Source organism: Lactuca virosa, chromosome 4 (assembly GCF_052849685.1).
Source record: "Lactuca virosa cultivar CGN04683 chromosome 4, Lactuca_virosa_CGN04683_v6, whole genome shotgun sequence".
Taxonomy (NCBI): Eukaryota; Viridiplantae; Streptophyta; class Magnoliopsida; order Asterales; family Asteraceae; genus Lactuca; species Lactuca virosa.
In genome coordinates this window covers 18,911,910-18,930,631 of record NC_136429.1, presented here as the reverse complement: position 1 = coordinate 18,930,631, position 18,722 = coordinate 18,911,910, and the positions used below count along the sequence as shown (strand labels likewise).

The 18,722-nt window shown below is 36.6% G+C and overlaps 2 protein-coding genes across 4 annotated transcripts; one reads left to right on the top strand and one right to left on the bottom strand.

Moving 5' to 3' along the window:
• The first annotated feature begins 9,768 nt into the window (after nt 1-9,768).
• LOC145169452 (Mitochondrial transcription termination factor family protein) lies at nt 9,769-11,922 on the top strand. Of its 3 annotated transcripts, XM_079088004.1 has the most exons (5): nt 9,827-9,904; nt 10,123-10,256; nt 10,398-10,558; nt 10,629-10,685; nt 10,791-11,922. In XM_079088004.1, exons 3-5 carry the CDS (start codon nt 10,433-10,435, stop codon nt 11,763-11,765), a joined length of 1,158 nt encoding a protein of 385 aa, XP_078944130.1. In that variant the 5' UTR covers nt 9,827-9,904; nt 10,123-10,256; nt 10,398-10,432; the 3' UTR covers nt 11,766-11,922. The 3 variants fall into 3 exon arrangements, with proteins under 3 accessions (XP_078944128.1, XP_078944129.1, XP_078944130.1); XM_079088002.1 differs by lacking the exon at nt 10,123-10,256 and having other exon boundaries at nt 9,769-9,904; nt 10,418-10,558; XM_079088003.1 differs by lacking the exon at nt 10,123-10,256 and having other exon boundaries at nt 9,790-9,904.
• Nucleotides 11,923-12,117: 195 nt separating this feature from the next.
• On the bottom strand, nt 12,118-14,687 carry LOC145169451 (F-box/kelch-repeat protein SKIP11-like). The gene is made up of 2 exons (XM_079088000.1): nt 14,247-14,687; nt 12,118-13,817 (listed from the first exon to the last, which is right to left on the bottom strand). The coding sequence occupies exon 2, from the start codon at nt 13,693-13,695 to the stop codon at nt 12,373-12,375; it is 1,323 nt and encodes a 440-aa protein (XP_078944126.1). The 5' UTR covers nt 13,696-13,817; nt 14,247-14,687; the 3' UTR covers nt 12,118-12,372.
• Nucleotides 14,688-18,722: the final 4,035 nt, after the last annotated feature.

The following is an 18,722-nucleotide window of genomic DNA, read 5'->3' as shown; positions in this document are numbered from 1 at the left end:
TAAAACCAGGTGTCACAACGTGACCATAGAGAGGTCACAACGTGACAAGTGATTAAATGAAAATGATGATTTAACTGAGCTCACGACGTGATACACTAGTGCTCACGACTTGATATGCGTTGTAGCCCAAGCCCATAATCTTTTAGGGTTTCCTTTGTATTTAAACCCCATAAACTTCATTTTAGGGTTCATTTACATTCTCATTCGTCCTCAAACACAGAAAAAACCCTAACCCTATCCTCTCTTTATGAATTTTGAGCTTTTGGTGGTGTTTTGGTGGCTTGAAGAAGAAAGGATGACCTTTGGAGCATAGATCCATCTTGTAAGCTTCATTTGCATCTGCTAGCAACATCTCTAAACCTTTGTGAGTAACCAAGATTCAAGCTTTGTGACTTCTTATTGCTAGACTTAAGGTTTTATGCATGATTATCCATGGTTAGATGAGTTATAGTGTTGGGACTCCATAAATTTAGCAACTTTATGGGTCCTTAGAGTCCATTGGTGATTATATGTAGTGGATCTGAAGTTTGTATGATGTTTGAGTTCATGCTTGAGTTTTGACCTCCTTTTTCTTCATGAATGCCTTAATTTGAGCTCAAGTCTTGCATTGGACATGCAAGGCCTTAACGCATCGATTTTTATGGTCTTTAGGATGTTAGGAAGCCTTCTAAAGAAGATGGATTAGTGGCTTAATGGATTAAGGAGTTTATTCATCAAAATGTCATTCAGACAGATTTCACGACGTGGGTCTATGTCTGTCACGTTGTGAGGATCAAAGAGTCTCGATTATTTTGTCTTTTATTAGCTCACGACGTGAGACTATGCTTGTCATGTCGTGAGGGGCAGTTGACTTGTTGATCGTTAACTTTTTGACCAATTTGACTTTGAGTCAAACTTGAAGGATTCATCCTGTTGACTAAGATTCTACCATGTTTTGGTGTTAGAAGGTTCGTGGGAGTAAGCAGTGCAAAAAATGGGGTGCGTCGCAGTGTTTCTAGGTTCTTCGATTCAGGTAAGTTTTCCTCACTGTGCTTGTGGGTTGAAGGCATTAATGTCGGCCTACTAGATTTGGTTATGTATCCTTGTGTTTAGGATGTTGTTGCGTTGTAGTGAGTTGTTAGATATATTTACATCCTTATGTGTTAGGATGCAACAGTAGTAGTATGCTGGTTAGAGTACTAGTAGGCTAGTTAGTTATGGTTATGCTTTTCATGAAGATTTGTTGGTAGCAGAGTACTGAGCTGTGAGAGGTCTAGTAGGCGATAGTGAGGTGGATGATTGGTAGTTACCTATATTTACGTGCCTACTTGATTTGTTAATTGTTTATATGTCGATATCTTGTAGCAGTTGGGTTGATGTAGCAGGCCAATAAACCTGGGGAGCAGTTGGGTTGAGGCAACATGCCAATAAACCCGGAGAGTAGTTGGGTTGAGGCAGGAAACCAACAAACCGGGAGAGCGGTTGGGATCGAGGCAACATGCCAACACACCCAGTATGCATGTTATATATGTATTTGTTGTGTAGGGTATTTTGGGGAAACTCACTAAGCTTCATGTTTACCCAACTGTTAATGTTTTTAGGTATCATCAGGGAACGTGGAAATGCGAAGACGTAACTGTACACATTCATCAGCAGCAACGAAGATTCCACATTTACTATAATGCTATGGTTTTCAAAAACGTGCCCTGGGACGAATGTTTTTTCTTAACTTGTATTCTGAAAATGAGCAGTTTTACCTTTATAAAAAAATGAAAATTTTTGGTTGTGAAAATGGGACGTTACAAGTTGGTTTCGGAGCCCTGATTGAGGTATTTGGATGAACACTCCTGAAATTCCAAACTCAAACTATGGAGCCGAGAGTTTTGCTAAACCTTTTTGAAGAATATTTGTTGAAAATTAAACATCACCACGAATAAAGGCTAAGATACCAGTTATTGTGTAACAGTTATATAAAGTAAAAAGATAAAAATGCGGAAAATATATATGGAATTATTAATCACTACATGATAGTTGTAAATGACTGAAAACTATAAATAAAATAAATAACTGTAAATAAATAACGTAAAGCTATAATAATATAAATGACTGTATTTAAATGGCGTAAAGCTATAATAATATAAATGATTGTATTTAAATGTTAGAAGTTAATAATATATAAATATACACGCGTAACGTTGGTTAAGTTATATGACTGATTGAAACGACTTGTCTATCAAGTAAGTTCGTCAAATGATTGACTGAACATGCTTAGGGTTGGACTTGTGTCTAATATACTTTGTTTCTATTTGTTCAATATTCAGTCGGGTTTGATTTGTCGGGCGGTGCAATTTAAAAAAAAATTGTTTTATTGGGTATTGTAGAAAATTAATTTAGCCTACATATAAAATGAGGTTTAACCCAATAGATAATTGAATTTAGCCCAACATAAAGTTCAAGCCCAAATCAAATAACTTGCAGAATTTTGACTTAATCTAATGAACAAAAACATTTTTGAACAATATTCATTTCAAGAAAAGAAAGGAGAAGATGTGATGTGTACAGTCAGTCGGAACTCAAAAAGTGATTTCCCAAAATATCCATACTTACTTTATATGTTGTATTTGACTTGTTGTTATATGTGTTATAATATGATGTGCATGCTATAATTAGACTAAGGATCTACTCAGGTTGCATGCTAGAATGCCTGCTTAGGATAAATGCCTTTTTGTTTGTGATATTTGAGTTGTTAGAGATGTTGGATAGTGTATGGGCTAAGGATCCTCAGGAGTTACGTGTTATAAATTCCTTATCCTTTTGATGTTCTGTTGCTTATTGATGTCAGTTAGCTATTAAGTGAATATATTAAGTTACATGTTGTAAAGGGTAAATAATCTTGGAATGATTTATTCAGCCCTATTGCGCAACTCTTGTCTAAGTCTAACCATTGTAGGGTTAGGTCTCTTAGTATAAAGATTAGTTAAGTTTTGTTGCATGTAATTGTATTCATAAGATAGTTAGTTGGCATTGGTAAAAGTTTCTTTCGCAGCTAATAGCATGGTGGGGGTGAGTGTTCCTAGTGATCCTGGAGGAGTGCTATATTGTACTTGTGTGAGCGTTGGTGTATGAGGAAGTTTAAGTTGGGAGTCTAGGTGGTTGTGGTGGCTTTTCTAAGCGTAAGGGTTTGCTGATACACCTGATAGTGGTAGAGTTCCTAGAAAATAATTCTAGTGCGTGCTCATGCGTGAGAAGAACCCTAGAGGGAGAGAGTCTAGGATGAATGGTAGTCTGTGCTTGGGGTGGCATAAAGATCTGAGATTGATAGTGGTTTGGTGTAGTCACTTAAGGACTTTGAGGCAATTCTCGGGACACGTACATATAGGTGTGGAAGGTAGTAGGGGCCTATACAACTGAAAGTACAGGATCTACGCGGATCGAGAAGGGTCAAAAAGGTTTCTAAGGAGGGTAGATATTGTGGTATAGCACTAGCGTTAGTTGCAGTTGTTCCTGTTGTTGTTGGCATGTCGACCATGATTTTTCAGAATGAGACTGGTAACTGATTGGGCCTTAGTGTCTGTGGCAGTTTGGGACTTTATAGTGCAGATCCGTGTGAGTTAGCTGATTCAGAGATCTCAGAGACCTTACTCGAAGTAGTACTAGTTTGAGTTGCGGGACTCAAGAAGGAAGCCACTGTGATGATCGAATCGAGAATTACAAGTTGAGGCTGAGTGGTCAGGCGATGGCAAGGGATGTTACTTTCTACATCGAGGTTGTGTTTTCCTGTCTCCCGTGCTCAAGAGAGGAGATAGATCGGATGTGGGTCATTTGATGGTTGAGATAGGAGATAGTGATCTCCTATTTGGTTCTATTGTAAGAAGTTGAAGTTTAGTTCACAGTAAATCATCTATGTATCATAGTGAAGTGATGTTTGAGAACAAATGGTTATTGTGGTTCGATGGCCAAGGTGAAGGCAATGTCGCAGGAGGAATATGTATTGCATGTTATAGAAGATCGGGTGTACTCGAGGAGGCATTGAGTTATTCCTGTCTTAGGATAGGAGTATTTCGCGGATATTCTGAGCTTTTCGGAGCTGTGTTTGAGCATCCATGGGGAAAATTCTTGAAGTCTGTAGAAGAGGATGAGGTTGTGGATCAACTCTCCAAGTGTAAGGTTTTTTGGGCACAAGTTCAATTCGAAAGGTGCTTAGCCTATCCAATGGTGTTCTGATCGTTTTCACTAAGTTTAGTTGACGATGTTGGGAGAAAGGTCTCCGAAGTCTCCATTTGAGATTCAGAGTCCTCTTGTTCGAATGATCACTTTGTGTTGTTTATACATTATGAGAGTCAAGTCGAGTATGACCACGGTTAAGACGTTCTGAGGTTTTGGTGTTGCAGACGTTAGTCGATGATGGTTCAAACCCTAATTTTGGGAGAACTGGGCTGCTTGGAGGATTATTGGTCGATTCGATTTCATGTTTCATTGCGAGGGGTCGGAGGAATCTGCAGTTCATGTGAGCTAGATTTTATGGCCGTATGGGGGGGGGGGGGGGAGGGTTAAGAAAGTGGTTTACCATCAAAGTGCTCATCATTTATAAGTTTCTCGTTGCGTGGATTTGTCGGAACCCTCCATGGATCTGGATAATTTAAGGTTTGGACATATCGTGGGTGTAGAGCAAGCTGTCGTTAGGTGCACGTCTTTAAGAACGCATGAGTTGTTCTCACAATAGAAAGTTGATGGGTAAGGAACTTGTTGTGGACAATAACTCCTTTTTGGGTAGCACCACGGATCTGGATGGAGGGGCTTTGAACCACTCGTTTGTGTATCAGTTATAGGCATCATGGTTAGCTCACAGTATGGGTCGGTTATTCTTGGCCGAGAATGGACAGTCATTATTGTGTGGGGCAGTTTCTGAGTTCTCTAAGAGTATTCTCACGGGGATCTTGTTTGGTATGTGTAGGGTCATCGGGTTTGGTTCCCGGTCCATTTTCGATCGTTGGTTGTTCGATTATCAGTAGCAAATGAGGTTATTCGAATAATTCAAGCTGAATCATCTAAGGGTGTGACTTATGAGATGACCCTTAGTCAAGTCTAGTAAAGTTGTGTTTTGGTCTCGGTGTGGGTGACCTCTTGATTTTCTTGGTTGTAAAATTGTTGATTCTTGTGATTTGAGATGATAGTTGGTCTTAGTTATTGGAAGATCGTATATCGAATTAACGATGTTCAATTTTCAGGAATGATTGTGGTTGCACAAGATGCCATTTTGGTAGATCGCATGGACTGGGTTGGTATTAGGATTTTTTCGAGCAGGATTTTGGCAACATTTCCGACCAATTTTGGAATCCTTCCCGAAGTTGAAGGTTTATTTGATCTTTTGCGTATTGGTGGGATATGTTCAGTTTGTCAAGGTATGGGATCTCAAATGTGGTTAATAGAAGGATGTGTCTAATAACGGTTGGGGATTTGTCGTTTCGTTTGATTTGCTGGTACGTCACCTTAGAGGTAAGGTCACGTTTAAGAAGAAACACACTTGGCCTTAGGAGTGTTGTGTTTTGTCCTTGGGACTATGTCATGTTGTGTTTACAAGATGGAGCAGACATTCGACTATCTATTTTGTTTCTTGATTATGTGCGGTCAGGTTTCATCTAACGTAGTGTTAGAGGCAGTTGGACTATAGAAGAGTGTGTGTTTCAGAATGGTATGGCTCCTGAAATTTGATAGTACTGAGTGGGATGTTGACTGGGTCCTTACTGGTCAGTGGGATGATGACAATGTGTCTTTAGACTGTTGGATGTTGGTTGGGAGTTCTCATGGTTGTGGCTAGGTGATGACAGGGGCAGTGAGGAGCCTTGAGCTTTTCATCCCAATGACTTGATGGCAACATGACGTGTCGTAGGCCATCATGGATTTCACTTGTGTGAGTAGGGCTGGCGGTTATGTAACAGAGACCCATGTTTTGGTTTGCTAGTCGTGTGGTATGGACGGGCGTTGTGCAATATAGTGTTGTCATTGGTGGCTAAGTGACCGGTAGGTGGAGTCGGGCAGCTGTATGGTGTTGGCTTGCGGGCGAAGTCATGGTGGTATATTAGCAGTCCATTATTGCGATTCTTATTAGTGGGTTGTGTTCGTCTTATAATGAAGTTTCGTGTGAGTCTTCTCACCGTACTGCTTGTGTCATAATGGTATGTATACTAGACTAGTTGAATCTTAGTAACTGGTGGCTGTATGAGTATTCTTAGAGTTGCTGATAACTCCAGGACTGCTGATAGTCCTCAAGACTACTAATAGACCTAGGGTTGTTGATAACCCATAACCGTTTAGATTGACATAAGGGTGGTGGTTCACTGGTTGAGAATACCAGGAGGCAGGTGGTGCTAGTGGTTTTGAGACCATTGAGAATTTTGGCAGATAGTTGTGCACCTGGCGTTTTTTTGGGAGCCTAAATGTCACAGGAGTTTTGATATTTGCTATGACTGCGATTGTAGGAGTAATTTGTTAGTTGCGACTTGTCAATAAGTTGGTTTTGCAGTTAAGGTCTCTAATTTTGATATCTGATTTTGGGTTGGAATAAGGTGAATCGTTGCTGTTCCGTTTGACTATCTCCATGGCTTGATGCAGGGTTTTTGGACCAAGGGGTTACTTCTAGAGTGGAAGCGAGAAATGATTTCGAGGACAAAATCTAATTTAAGTTGGAGAGAATTGTAACACCCAGTTTCTAGAATAGATCGGTTTAGGGCTTCAAGGAGTCAAAGGCATGGTTTTTGGTTAAAACCAGGTGTCACGACGTAACCATGGAGAGGTTACGACGTGACAAGTGATTAAATGAAAATGTTTATTTTACTGAGCTCACGACGTGAGATACTAGTGCTCACAACGTGAGATGCGTTGCAGCCTAATCCCATGATCTTTTAGGGTTTCCTTCGTATTTAATCCCCATAAACTTCATTTTAGGGTTCATTTATAGCCTCCTTCGTCCTCAAACACAAAAAAACCCTTAACCCTAGCCTCTCTTTATGATTTTTGAGCCTTTGGTGGTGTTTTGGTGGCTTAAAGAAGAAAGGATCACCTTTGGAGCATAGATCCAGTTTGGAAGCTTTATTTGCATCTGCTAGCAACATCTCTGGACCTTTGTAAGTAACCAAGATTCAAGCTTTGTGATTTCTTGTTGCTAGATCTAAGATTTTATGCATGATTATCCATGTTTAGATGAGTTATAGTGTTGTGACTCCATAAAGTTAGCAACTTTATGGTTCCTTAGAGTCCCTTAGTGATTATACGTAGTGGATCTGAAGTTTGGATGATGTTTGAGCTCATGCTTGAGTTTTAACCTCCTTTTTCTTCATGAGTGCCTTAATTTGAGCTCAAGTCTTGCATTGGACACACAAGACCTTAAAGCATCGATTTTTATGGTCTTTGGGATGTTAGGAAGCATTCTGGAGAAGATGGATTAGTGGCTTAATGGATTAAGGAGTTTCTTCATCAAAATGCCATTCAGATAGATCTCACGTCGTGAGTCTATGTCTGTCATGTCGCGAGGATCAAAGAGTCTTGATTATTTTGTCTTTTAGTGGCTCACGACGTGAGACTATGCTTGTCACGTCGTGAAGGGCAGTTAACCTGTTGACCGTTGACTTTTAGACCAGTTTGACTTGGAGTCAAACTTGAAGGATCCGGCCTGTTGACTAGGATTCTATCATGTTTTGGTGTTAGAAGGTTCGTGGGAGCAAGCAGTGCAGAAAAAGGGGATGCGTCGCAGTGTTTCTAGGTTCTTCGATTCAGGTGAATTTTCCTCACTGTACCTGTGAGTCGAAGGCATCAATGTCGACCTTCTAGATTTGGTTATGTATCCTTGTGTTTAGGATGTTGTTGCGCTATAATGAACTGTTAGATATATTTACATCCTTATGTGTTAGGATGTAACAGTAGTAGTATGCTGGTTAGAGTACCAGTAGGCTAGTTACTTATGTCTATGCTTTTTCATGGAGATTTGCTGGTAGCAGAGTAGTGTGTTGTGAGGGGTGTAGTAGGCGGTAGTGAGCTGCATGATTGGTAGTTGTCTGTATTTACGTGCCTACTTGATTTTTTAATTGTTTATATGTCGATATATTGTAGTAGTTGGGTTGAGGCAGCAGGCCAACAAACCCGAAGAGCGGTTGGGGTCGAGGCAGCATGCCAACACACTCAATATGGATGTTGCATATATATATATATATATATATATATATATATATATATATATATATATATATATATATATATTTGATGTGTATATTTTGGGGAAATACACTAAGCTTCGTGCTTACCCAATTGTTGATGTTTTCAGGTATCATTAGGGAATGTGGAAAGGTGAAGGCGTGACTGTAAACATTCATCAGCAGCAACGAAGATTCCGTATTTACTATAATACTCTGATTTTCAACAATGTGTCCTGTGACGAATGATTTTTCTTAACTTGTATTCTGAAAATGAACAGTTTTGCCTTAATTAAAAATAAAAATTTTTTATTGTGAAAATGAGACGTTATAAAAACAATGGAAATATATTGTATATATTCGCAGCTTACCTTTTGTTTATAATCAAACTGTTTTCTTTAATGTCGATGTAATAAATTTACAAATTTGCCTTATAACCAGTGTTTTGAAAACCGGACTGAACGGGCCGGTTGAACTGGTTCAACCGGGAACTGGCCACGTTACTGGTTTTTTAACACCCAAAAATTGCTTGAAAACCAAACCGCTAAAAACCACTGGTTTTGTTAAAAATCGGATTAAATCGGAAATAAAATCGGTTTATTGATCAAAATTTTGGTTTTCTAATATACAACCCAAGGCAGCAAGCCGGCTTATAAGAGCCAGCCGATTGGAATGGGATTTTTGATTATTCTTCCAAACGCTGGTAAGGCTCCTTTTATAGACTACATATTCCTTTTAACTTTTTCTCCCCCGTCGATGTGGGATGCCTCAAAATGCTTCCATATTCCTCCAATATGCTTCCAATTCCTTTACACTTTTACACAACATACCTTTTAATATATTACATATATATTTAAATCACACGCACATTATTCCATATATATTTAGGGGGTGTTTGGCTAAGCTTTTCAAAACAACTTATTAGGTTCCACACAATTATAAGTTAAAAAAGTGTTTGGATAAAAGTAACTTATTCCGATGGGGAACCTCTAATAAGTCATTTTTTCATAAGTTACCCTACACTTACTTATTAACTTATAAGCTAATAATTTAATAAGTTATAAACTAATAAGCAATGCCAAACACCTCCTTAAATCACACACATCATGTATATTTAATATACATATATAAATCACTCACATATATTTTTTATAGAACTGCCACATATATTTAAATCACACATACATTACATACATTACGTATATATTTAATATCCATATATAAAACGCACACACCCATATATATATATATATATATATATATATATATATATATATATATATATATATATATATATATATATATATATCCGGTTTTTTCGGTTTTTAGGACCGATCCAATTGGTCGGACCAGCTGAACCATCGACCCAGTAAGACGACCGGTTCAATGTCCGGTCCGGTTTTCAAAACGTTGTTTATAACCAAGTGACACATAAAATCAGTTTTAAATGTTGATGACAATTTGATAATTACTCGGCCCAACGTATTCAAAGCCCAACTGAGCTAATATCTAGATTTTAGCCTTTTTAGGCCATGTGAAGTGTTTCAAAAATTTCACTTCAGTCCTTGATTTTCAAATATATCTGATTTGTACCCTAAAAAATTTTGTTTTCTCACACGGGTATCTTAAGTACTTAAGTTACCACTGGAATTCCGTCCGCAACCATGGCGTCTTGTCTAAAACGAAGAACAAGTAAACTTCTATCGCAAAAGCCTCGAATCCTTTCATCCTTCTTCGCCGTAAGTTGATTGTAATTTTACCAATATTTGCTATATAATGGTTACTCTTAATTCTTTTCGGAAATTCGCGTGGGTTGTGATTAAATGCTTGTAGATTTCTAGGGTTTTTTTGTTCGTCAGAATTTCAAGATTTAGCAATCTTTTCTATTTTAGGTTTTTGTATTGCAGCCGTGATTTGGTTCTCTAATATGTTATTCCTAAACCCTGTAAACTTGCAGATGTATGTATGTACTTCAAATTAGGGTTTTATAAATTAAACTAGAACGATTGATCTGGATACGAAAGCAAACCAGCAATGCCTAGAGTTTCCATTCTTGTTATAAGAAACAGAGTATCCTTACCTTCATCAATGGTGTGCATTTGCCTGTTTGAACTTGATATCTAATTCGCTCATTTGATTAGCAGTTTACTGCATTCCCACAGTGCTCCTATTTTTATGATTACTCGAAGCTTTTTGTTGGTTGATTTATGTTCTTTCATTTATGTCATGTAGATGTTCTCTGTCATCTGCAGGAGAGATGGTTTGGTATGTTGGCTTACCAAGACCATTTAGCACATAAGACTAATACTTCCATTATCAAGAACCTTGCTTTAATAAAAGATGGGTTAACAGCTTCTTTTTCAACATTCTCTGATTCAACCAATGAACTGGTGGTAAGTTTTACTGTTATTCTTTTTCTTTGTTTGTTTCATGTCACTATTTAACTTTTGGTTTTTTCTCTAGGAAGCAGAAGTATCCACCAACATTCCCGATGAAAAAGATGAAACACTCCAAGATCAGGTCTCAATTTTAACTTCTTTAATCAAATTTTATTTTTATTTAAAAAAAAATGATGAAAATCCTTAACCTCTCTTCTATTTCCCTTTTTTCCTCCAAGAGTATCAGTTACCACCAAAAACCTGTCAAGATTTATTCATACAATGGGGATGCAACAACCACGAAACATCACAAATCTTTGAACGAATGCCATCTCTCCACAAAGCAAAACTCGATAAACTTCAATCCAAATTACAAATCCTTCATGACCTCGGATTCACCTCCTCTGACTTAGTCAAAATCATAAGCTGTAGGCCCCGTTTTCTCAAATCAAGACTCAACAACTGCCTCGATGAACGTGTCAACTACCTCGAAAACATATTCGGATCAAAACAAACCCTCCAAAAAGCCATTCTTAGAAACCCTTCCATTCTTACATACGATTTAAAAAAAATGATCAAACCCACAGTCGAGTTATACAAATCAATGGGTATAACCGGAGACGATTTAGCCCTAATGCTACTATCACGCCCCACCATAATCCCACGCACCTCACTAACACCTGAAAAATTGGATTACATTAAAAGAACGGGTGCTTCTCGAGATTCTAAAATGTACAAATACGTTGTTACCCTTATGGCGATTTCACGAATCGAAACAATTCGTGAAAAAATAGCGAATTTGGAGAAATTTGGGTTTGTTGAGGATGAGGTTTTTCGTCTTTTGGGCACCTCGCCACTTGTGTTGACTTTATCGGTTGACAAAGTTCAAAGGAATATGACTTTTGTGGTGGCAAGTATGAAATTACCAGCGAGGGTAGTGCTGAGTCATCCGTTTTTGCTTTATAATAATCTTGAAACGGTTATGAAACCTCGGATGATTGTTGCTGGGAAGATTGAGGATTTGGGATTGGTTCCGAGGATTGAGGGGTTTAAGGTTTTTACGGCTTTGAGGATGACAGAAAAGAGGTTTTTGAAGGCGTTTATTGATTGTCACCCTTTGGAGATTTCAAAGTTGTTGATGGAATGTTATTTGGATGCAAAACATGTGAAAAGATTAGCCGAAGAATCCAAGAAGATTTTGCATAAAGGGTTTCCTTTTTGAGGTTATATGTTTTTTAATGTGTTTGTCAAATTACTTGTGTAACTTAAGTTTAGCAAATGAGAATGATTTTAAAGATTACATTTTTCAATGTAAAGTTACATTGTTTGAGGACATGTTTGTTATGCGAAACAGTACATAACAAATTGTATTGGTTTAATATTTATTGGATTAGACTGATGTCAACGAGACAAAAGTTATAATTTTTCTTTTTCTTGGAAGTATGGGCAAGAAAGACAACAAAGACAGGCTCGTTTTGAATATCGTGTATGTTCAAAAGACGTTAATGCCCTTACTATCGATAGTAAACGAAAATAACTTATGTAACAAATGAAACCCTAAGATATAGAAACAATAGAAGAATCTCAACAGGAAGCAATATAGATATATATGTATGTTTTCTTTTAGATCAATTTTGACAAAATTCTACCTATCAAAGACAAGTTATTACATCCTCTAAACCTGATACAGACACATGACAACTTTAAACAATACAACCTTAAAGAAATCTTTAATGTCAGTAAAAATCTGTTCTTTTTCTTCATGAACAATTAAAAATAATAATAAGAAAAAAAAAAACTTCTGTTGATAAAAAAAAAAACCACCACCTTCAGCAACCCATCACAGCACAATTGTAGACAAAGTTACTACTCTGTTTCCTCCCAAGCATAGTCCACCGTGGCGGCCCATCTCGTGGGACCCACGAATTCACTTCTATAAACCCGGTCCCACTACTCCTGGGCCCACCAATCACAACAACCCGGTCACCACAACCCCTAAACGCGATCCCCCACCCGTTCATCGAGTCTGCCCGTTCGGGCAGCCGCCCGACCGTCTCCCATTCTTTCCTTTTTTTATCATACTTTCTCACTTCCATATCTACACAGTCAGCAGCATACAGCTCATTATCCACCACCGCCACTAGCGGCGGCGCCTCCATGGTGGTTGCTGACGTGGCGGCCCGCACCGGCGACATATTCGGAATCTCCGTCCAAACCCGCGTAACCAAGTCAAACTCTTCACCACAAGTCAACGGGCTCATGTCAACACCTCCTACCCCACCAATCACATAAAACTTATTATCCATAAATACCCCTGAACACATTTTTCTTGGTTTCAACATGTTGGGAAGAGTCACCCATTCGCCTGACTCACTGTTGTAAAGCTCAGCCGAGTTCATAACCTTTCCAACCGGGTCCGACCCGCCCGCGACAATCGCGATCTGCCCGAGACTTGCTGACCCGAATAAACATCTGGGCGCGTTCATTAGCTGCCCGAATGACCATGAATTTGTTAATAAGCTGTACTTGTAGATGACATGATCAAGAACTTCTTTTCCTAACACGAGTAACTCGGTGCCAACTGCTAATGATTCTTTATCGGAAAATTGAAAGCATGTGTTTGATGACATTGTGGGAAGATGCATCCAATGTTGGTTAATCGGGTCGAAAGCTTCCCATTGGACCAGGTGGCAAGAAAAGTAAACCCAATGTTCGATGATGTTGTTTTTTCGTCTTAATCGGTATAGTTCACCGGTTCTGATGAGGTCACGGAAGGTCCGGTTTAACGATGCTAAAGCACCGTAATCGGACCGAGAGCATCGGAGGAGACAACTGATTGAGTTGTCTCGTCCGATTGCGTGGATTAGAGAACTGGAATCGGAATCGGAATCGGAATTGGAATTGGAATCGGGATTGGGATGATTGTTGGATTGGTCGATGGCGAGGTCGTGAAATCCTAATCCGAGTTCAAGATTTTCATACTTGGAGATTTTTCGGGTGTGAACGGGTTCTTCATCTTCGAGTTGTTCTAATGGTCGTTTTTCTTGATGGGATTCGATGTTGTTGATTGTGAAATTACTCATAAAACCCCAGGTGGTGTTGCTCTTGGTGTTGAAGGTTCTTGAAACAAAAAAGGATCGATCCTCCAACATGCCTTCTTGAATCAAACCCAAAAGAGATGGAAAACTTTTGGGTATCCCTGAATGAACACTATTATCAAGATTCTTGAATTCTTCTTCTTCTTTGATCACCACCAAGCAGGAAACTTTTTCAACTGAAATCGCATATAGGAATATGATTATTATATTACCAAGTTATGAATCAGATAGAGATTCTTATTCGCAAAAATTGATGTATTGGGAAATAATAGAATCAAGTAGGTGAAGAAACACAAACACGAAGCAGTAATCGAACTGCTGTTAATCTACAAATGGCAATAACGAATAACACAAATCATGATAAAAATCGAAACTTTGTAAGACAAGATGCAATAATAATTTGATATTGGAAATACTCAGATCTCTTAATCTCGATATCAAATAGAATTTAACAAAGTCAACCAATCCAATCGAATGATAGTGTCAAAACCCTAAATCAATCTACTGAAAATTGAAAGCTGAGGCACTTTTTCCCCAATCAAAAAGTTAATTAGATCTGTTTGATTGGAGATTACACTAATTAAATAAAAGGGTATTTAACTTACCGAGTGGATAAGAAGAATTTACACAGGACTGCCTCCTTTGTATCGAATTATGCCGAAAATTACTCTTTCTCTACATGAATTTGTTAGTTCATCAATGCTTTCTATCTTTCTCCAGCTTTCTGCATACAGGTGTCTGTGATGTGAGCTTCAGTTATTGGCGTTTCACAAAAACGAAAAAAAAAACTTGCTTTTGGTATATTTATATATATATATATATATATATATATATATATATATCTCTCTAGAAATCTGGAAAGCAAATGCTTTTTAGAGTTAATTTTTGTTGGGGTAAGAGAAATTAGGGAATAACAACAGGTTTTGTTATTGCTGTTTTTATTGCTTCATCTCTAATACAAATTCAAGACCTCTTTGTGAAATTTATCTCTATTATGAACAGATGTATACATAAATACATACATATATACATAGATAGACATATATATATATATATATATATATATATATATATATATATATATATATATATATATATATATATATAGAGAGAGAGAGAGAGAGAGAGAGAGAGAGAGAGACAGAGAGATAAGAGAGAGATATAGAGAGAGAGGGGAAGCGGGGGAGGTCGGATGGAGGAGAAAGAGGAGGACGGCGGTCGACGGTGGCGTATGGGACCCACAACCAGCTGGGTTTTTTTCTAACTTTGCGTCGAGTCGCCGCCGTGTTCGACTGTTTTTAAGGGGTTGAGGAGATTACCGGTAACCGGCAATAGCCAGTCTTGACACGTGTTTTGGTAATCTTTATATTGTTTTTGTCTTTTTGACAAATCGGTCACCCCCTTTTCATTATGAGTATTTTTCAATTTCTAGTTCTCACGATATACGAGTTTTGGGGCTTTTATTCGTGTACGTCTCTGCTCCACAAAGTAAATCATTTCTTCGATATTTAGGTTCCTAGGTTATAACAACATATTAAAAGAATATTCATACTTCAAAATCATAATATTGATTAATGATTTTCAAACGGCTATTAATTTACAAATTTAGATGATTTGTCTATAATAAAATGGTGGAAATATGAAATTCTAAGAGGGCCAATTCATTATACACACAACCAAAAACACACATTCACACAGATAACAACTACACTCACAACTACACACATATAACATTTTTGCGACCACACACATATACAACAGCAGTCGCACACACAAACACAATGGTTGATAATATATTAATTTATGTAATATTACTTAATTCAAGATTAATGAGAAAAAGTAATATTACATAAAAACAAATAAAATGAAAGTCGAGTTTGCACGACTTAAAATTATAAATTTTGAATTTTATTTCATAGTAACTTATAATTGTAATTCTCTTTTTAACTCGAAATAGTTAATTCTTATTATTTTAACTTATTTAGATAAGTCATAGAACTTTAACTTTTTGACAAAATTTCTAATTTAAACTGTTCAATCGAGATCTAAGTTGTTTATCTAACAAATTGAGTTACAAAAAAAAAAAAAAAAAAAAAAAAAAAACCAAAAACCAAAAAATCCAAAAAAAACATAAAAAGGTCATAAGTTGAATTGAGTTCAAAATCTAACCCAAATCTATCCCCTAAATAAACATGTAGGATCAAATTGAAAAACCTATGCTCTATTTAAACAAATCAAACTAAATCAAATCTATAGTTTATCGTTACATTTGCCCCTTAATATAATAATGTTTATATTTTTCAAAGTAAAAGACTATTGTTCAAAAACCATCTTATGGACCTTACAAATGAATTGATACATGTAGGCAAGTTATCAGTCACTTCCTCTCAAAGATGCTCATGATTTGAATATCTTCAAATAAACTTGAACTTACAACTTAAGACCGTCTGGTACCTTATTTGAACAAAACCAACCTCTATATAAGTAGCAACAACACCACCATGTTATGAATATTTGCGACTATTGCATAAAATTTTACTCCGTTCTCTTTGATTGTTGACCATGGTTGTAATAAGGGTAATTTGTTGACCAACTTGGGCGGAAATTTCCCATGTCGGCTATTCATTGATATATTTTGCATGTGACAACAATACTTTAACACGAAAAATAAATATACATTGCTATTTCTTGTATTTTATAAAAACATTTTAACACAAAAAAACAAAAGTAGATAGCTATTTTTTGCATAAGACTTAGGGGTGAGCAAACCCAAACCAAGAAACCGAGAAACCGACTAAAACCGACGAAACCGAAACCGAAAAAAAACGAAACCGAAGCAAAACCGACGGTTAGGGTTTAAATTTTTTAAAAACTGAAAAATCGGGTTCGGTTTCGGTTTTTACCTAGAAACCGACCCATCCAACCCGAGAAACCGACCCATACTTAAAACCGACAAACCGCCCCAAGAAACCGACCCATCCAACCCGAGAAACCGACCCATACTTGATTGTTTTTTGGTTGTAATAAACTATTTCGGGTTTTGGTTGTGACTTGTAATAGACTATTTGTTGTAAGACTCATGTTTTTTGAAGTATTTAACTTAAATTTGGTGTTTTTTGAAGTATTTAACTTGTTGCTTCAATTATGAAAAATGGGTTAAAACCCAAAACCCATGGGTTTAAACCCAGAACCCGTGAATGTATGGGTTGAACCCAAGAAACCGAAAAACCGCCCAAACCGACCTTAGAACCCGAGAAACCGAACCGACCAAAAACCGATCCTATTGGGTTCTGAAAACCAGAAACCGACCATTTATGGGTTGGGTTGGGTTGGGTTTGGGTCCAAAACCAACCCAAACCGACCCATGCACACCCCTAATAAGACTGCAACATGTTAACTCAAAAACTAAATGTAGATTGCTATTTTTTGCATTAGACAACAACAATTTAACACAATAATTATTGTATATTGCTATAACATTTCGTATGGTCCTGTTGGAAGCTTTGGGCTACCTCCTATTCTTCTAATCCTATTCATATAATAAGCTAGTTTGGTTTATTAGATAGCGAGTGATTTGAATTTGACAGTAACAATTTAGCACAAAAAATGAATCTAGATTGCTATTTCTTGCATTTGACAGCAAGATTTGAACACAAAAAATGGCAGAAAATTTAAGAATGTAACCTAGGGGATGGGTGACGGTTACCAACACATATGCACATTTTCATTTTAAACCGTGTAAGAAACTGGTATGTGACTAAACACACATCGCTAAAGTTCTGAAATTGATCCTACACATGAATCTTCGACTCCTACGAAACACACAAGAGACAACTAACATTATTTTTCCACGTTGAATTCTAGTTTAACAAAAGCACAAGAAAATGTAACTCAATTATATTCCTTTGAATATTTTTGTTTGGTTCATGAAGTCGAATGAATGTAAAGTGATTAAAAATGACATAAGTGCCCAACTCATAAAATTGTTAAATGCTTTGTCAGAACTTATAAATGCATAATTATGAATATTTTTATGACTATTTTTGGTATAAAAAATCGAAGAAATATTTGAAATTCCAATGCATCAATAAAGTCATAACAACTATGAACCTTGTCTCATTTTAGCACAGTCCCTGTTTGGTCTTCAAAATCAAAACGAAAAAATAACAATCATTACCCTGTAGAGTTATAGTTCTTATATAAGATTAGATTTTTTTTTTAATTTACACAATTTCAGAAGGATACGATATAGATAGTGTGCCTTTTAAACTTCAATTTAGGTGAAATAATTGGTTTTTAAAAGAAAAATCAGTTCTGAAGAAGGTCAATAAGGAGAGATAGCAGGCGAGATCTCAGGATTCAAAATACCTTCTAATTTTTAGTGTTGATTTTTAGGGACGTGACTCTAACTTTCGCTTAAGGAATAGGCGGGAATAAAATTAAAGGTTTAGGAGGAGATGCCATGTGGCAAAGAAGGGCCGTAGAAAAGAGACATGTGGCATGTTAAGGTTTTATTTATTAGAAGAGGAGATGTTTGGAACGTTTAAATTAATTCGAACTTTTCTTAAGTTGTCATTCTATGGAGCAAAAATAGTTTATAATTTAGTGTTTAAAAGGTTATTTAAACTAGTGTTTTATCGACATTATGAAATTTTATCAAATTTCTCCAATTATAAAAACCTCATTGTTCATATCACCAAAGCTTATCTTTTTCTATTTGACAAATTTACTATTATAATTAGTTTGTGTAATGGTTTACCATATTATATAGACACAGGTAGGATTATTATTTTGGATAGTTAAAAATTATAATGCTATATCACCTTATTAATAAAATGATGTAAATATTTTAACATTTTTAGCACTTAGCTTTTCTAATATGAAAAATAATGTCAAATTCTATATAAACCATTGTAATTTGGTTTTTTTAGTTTAACCAACATTTTTTTTTTCTGATTTAATTGTTGTTTTTTTCATAGAAAACACTATGAGTTTTTTAGTAATGAATTGCAAAAAGCATAGGAATTTTTTTTTGGTTAAAATGGCATCTATAGAAGAATTCAAAAGTTAATGTTAAATCG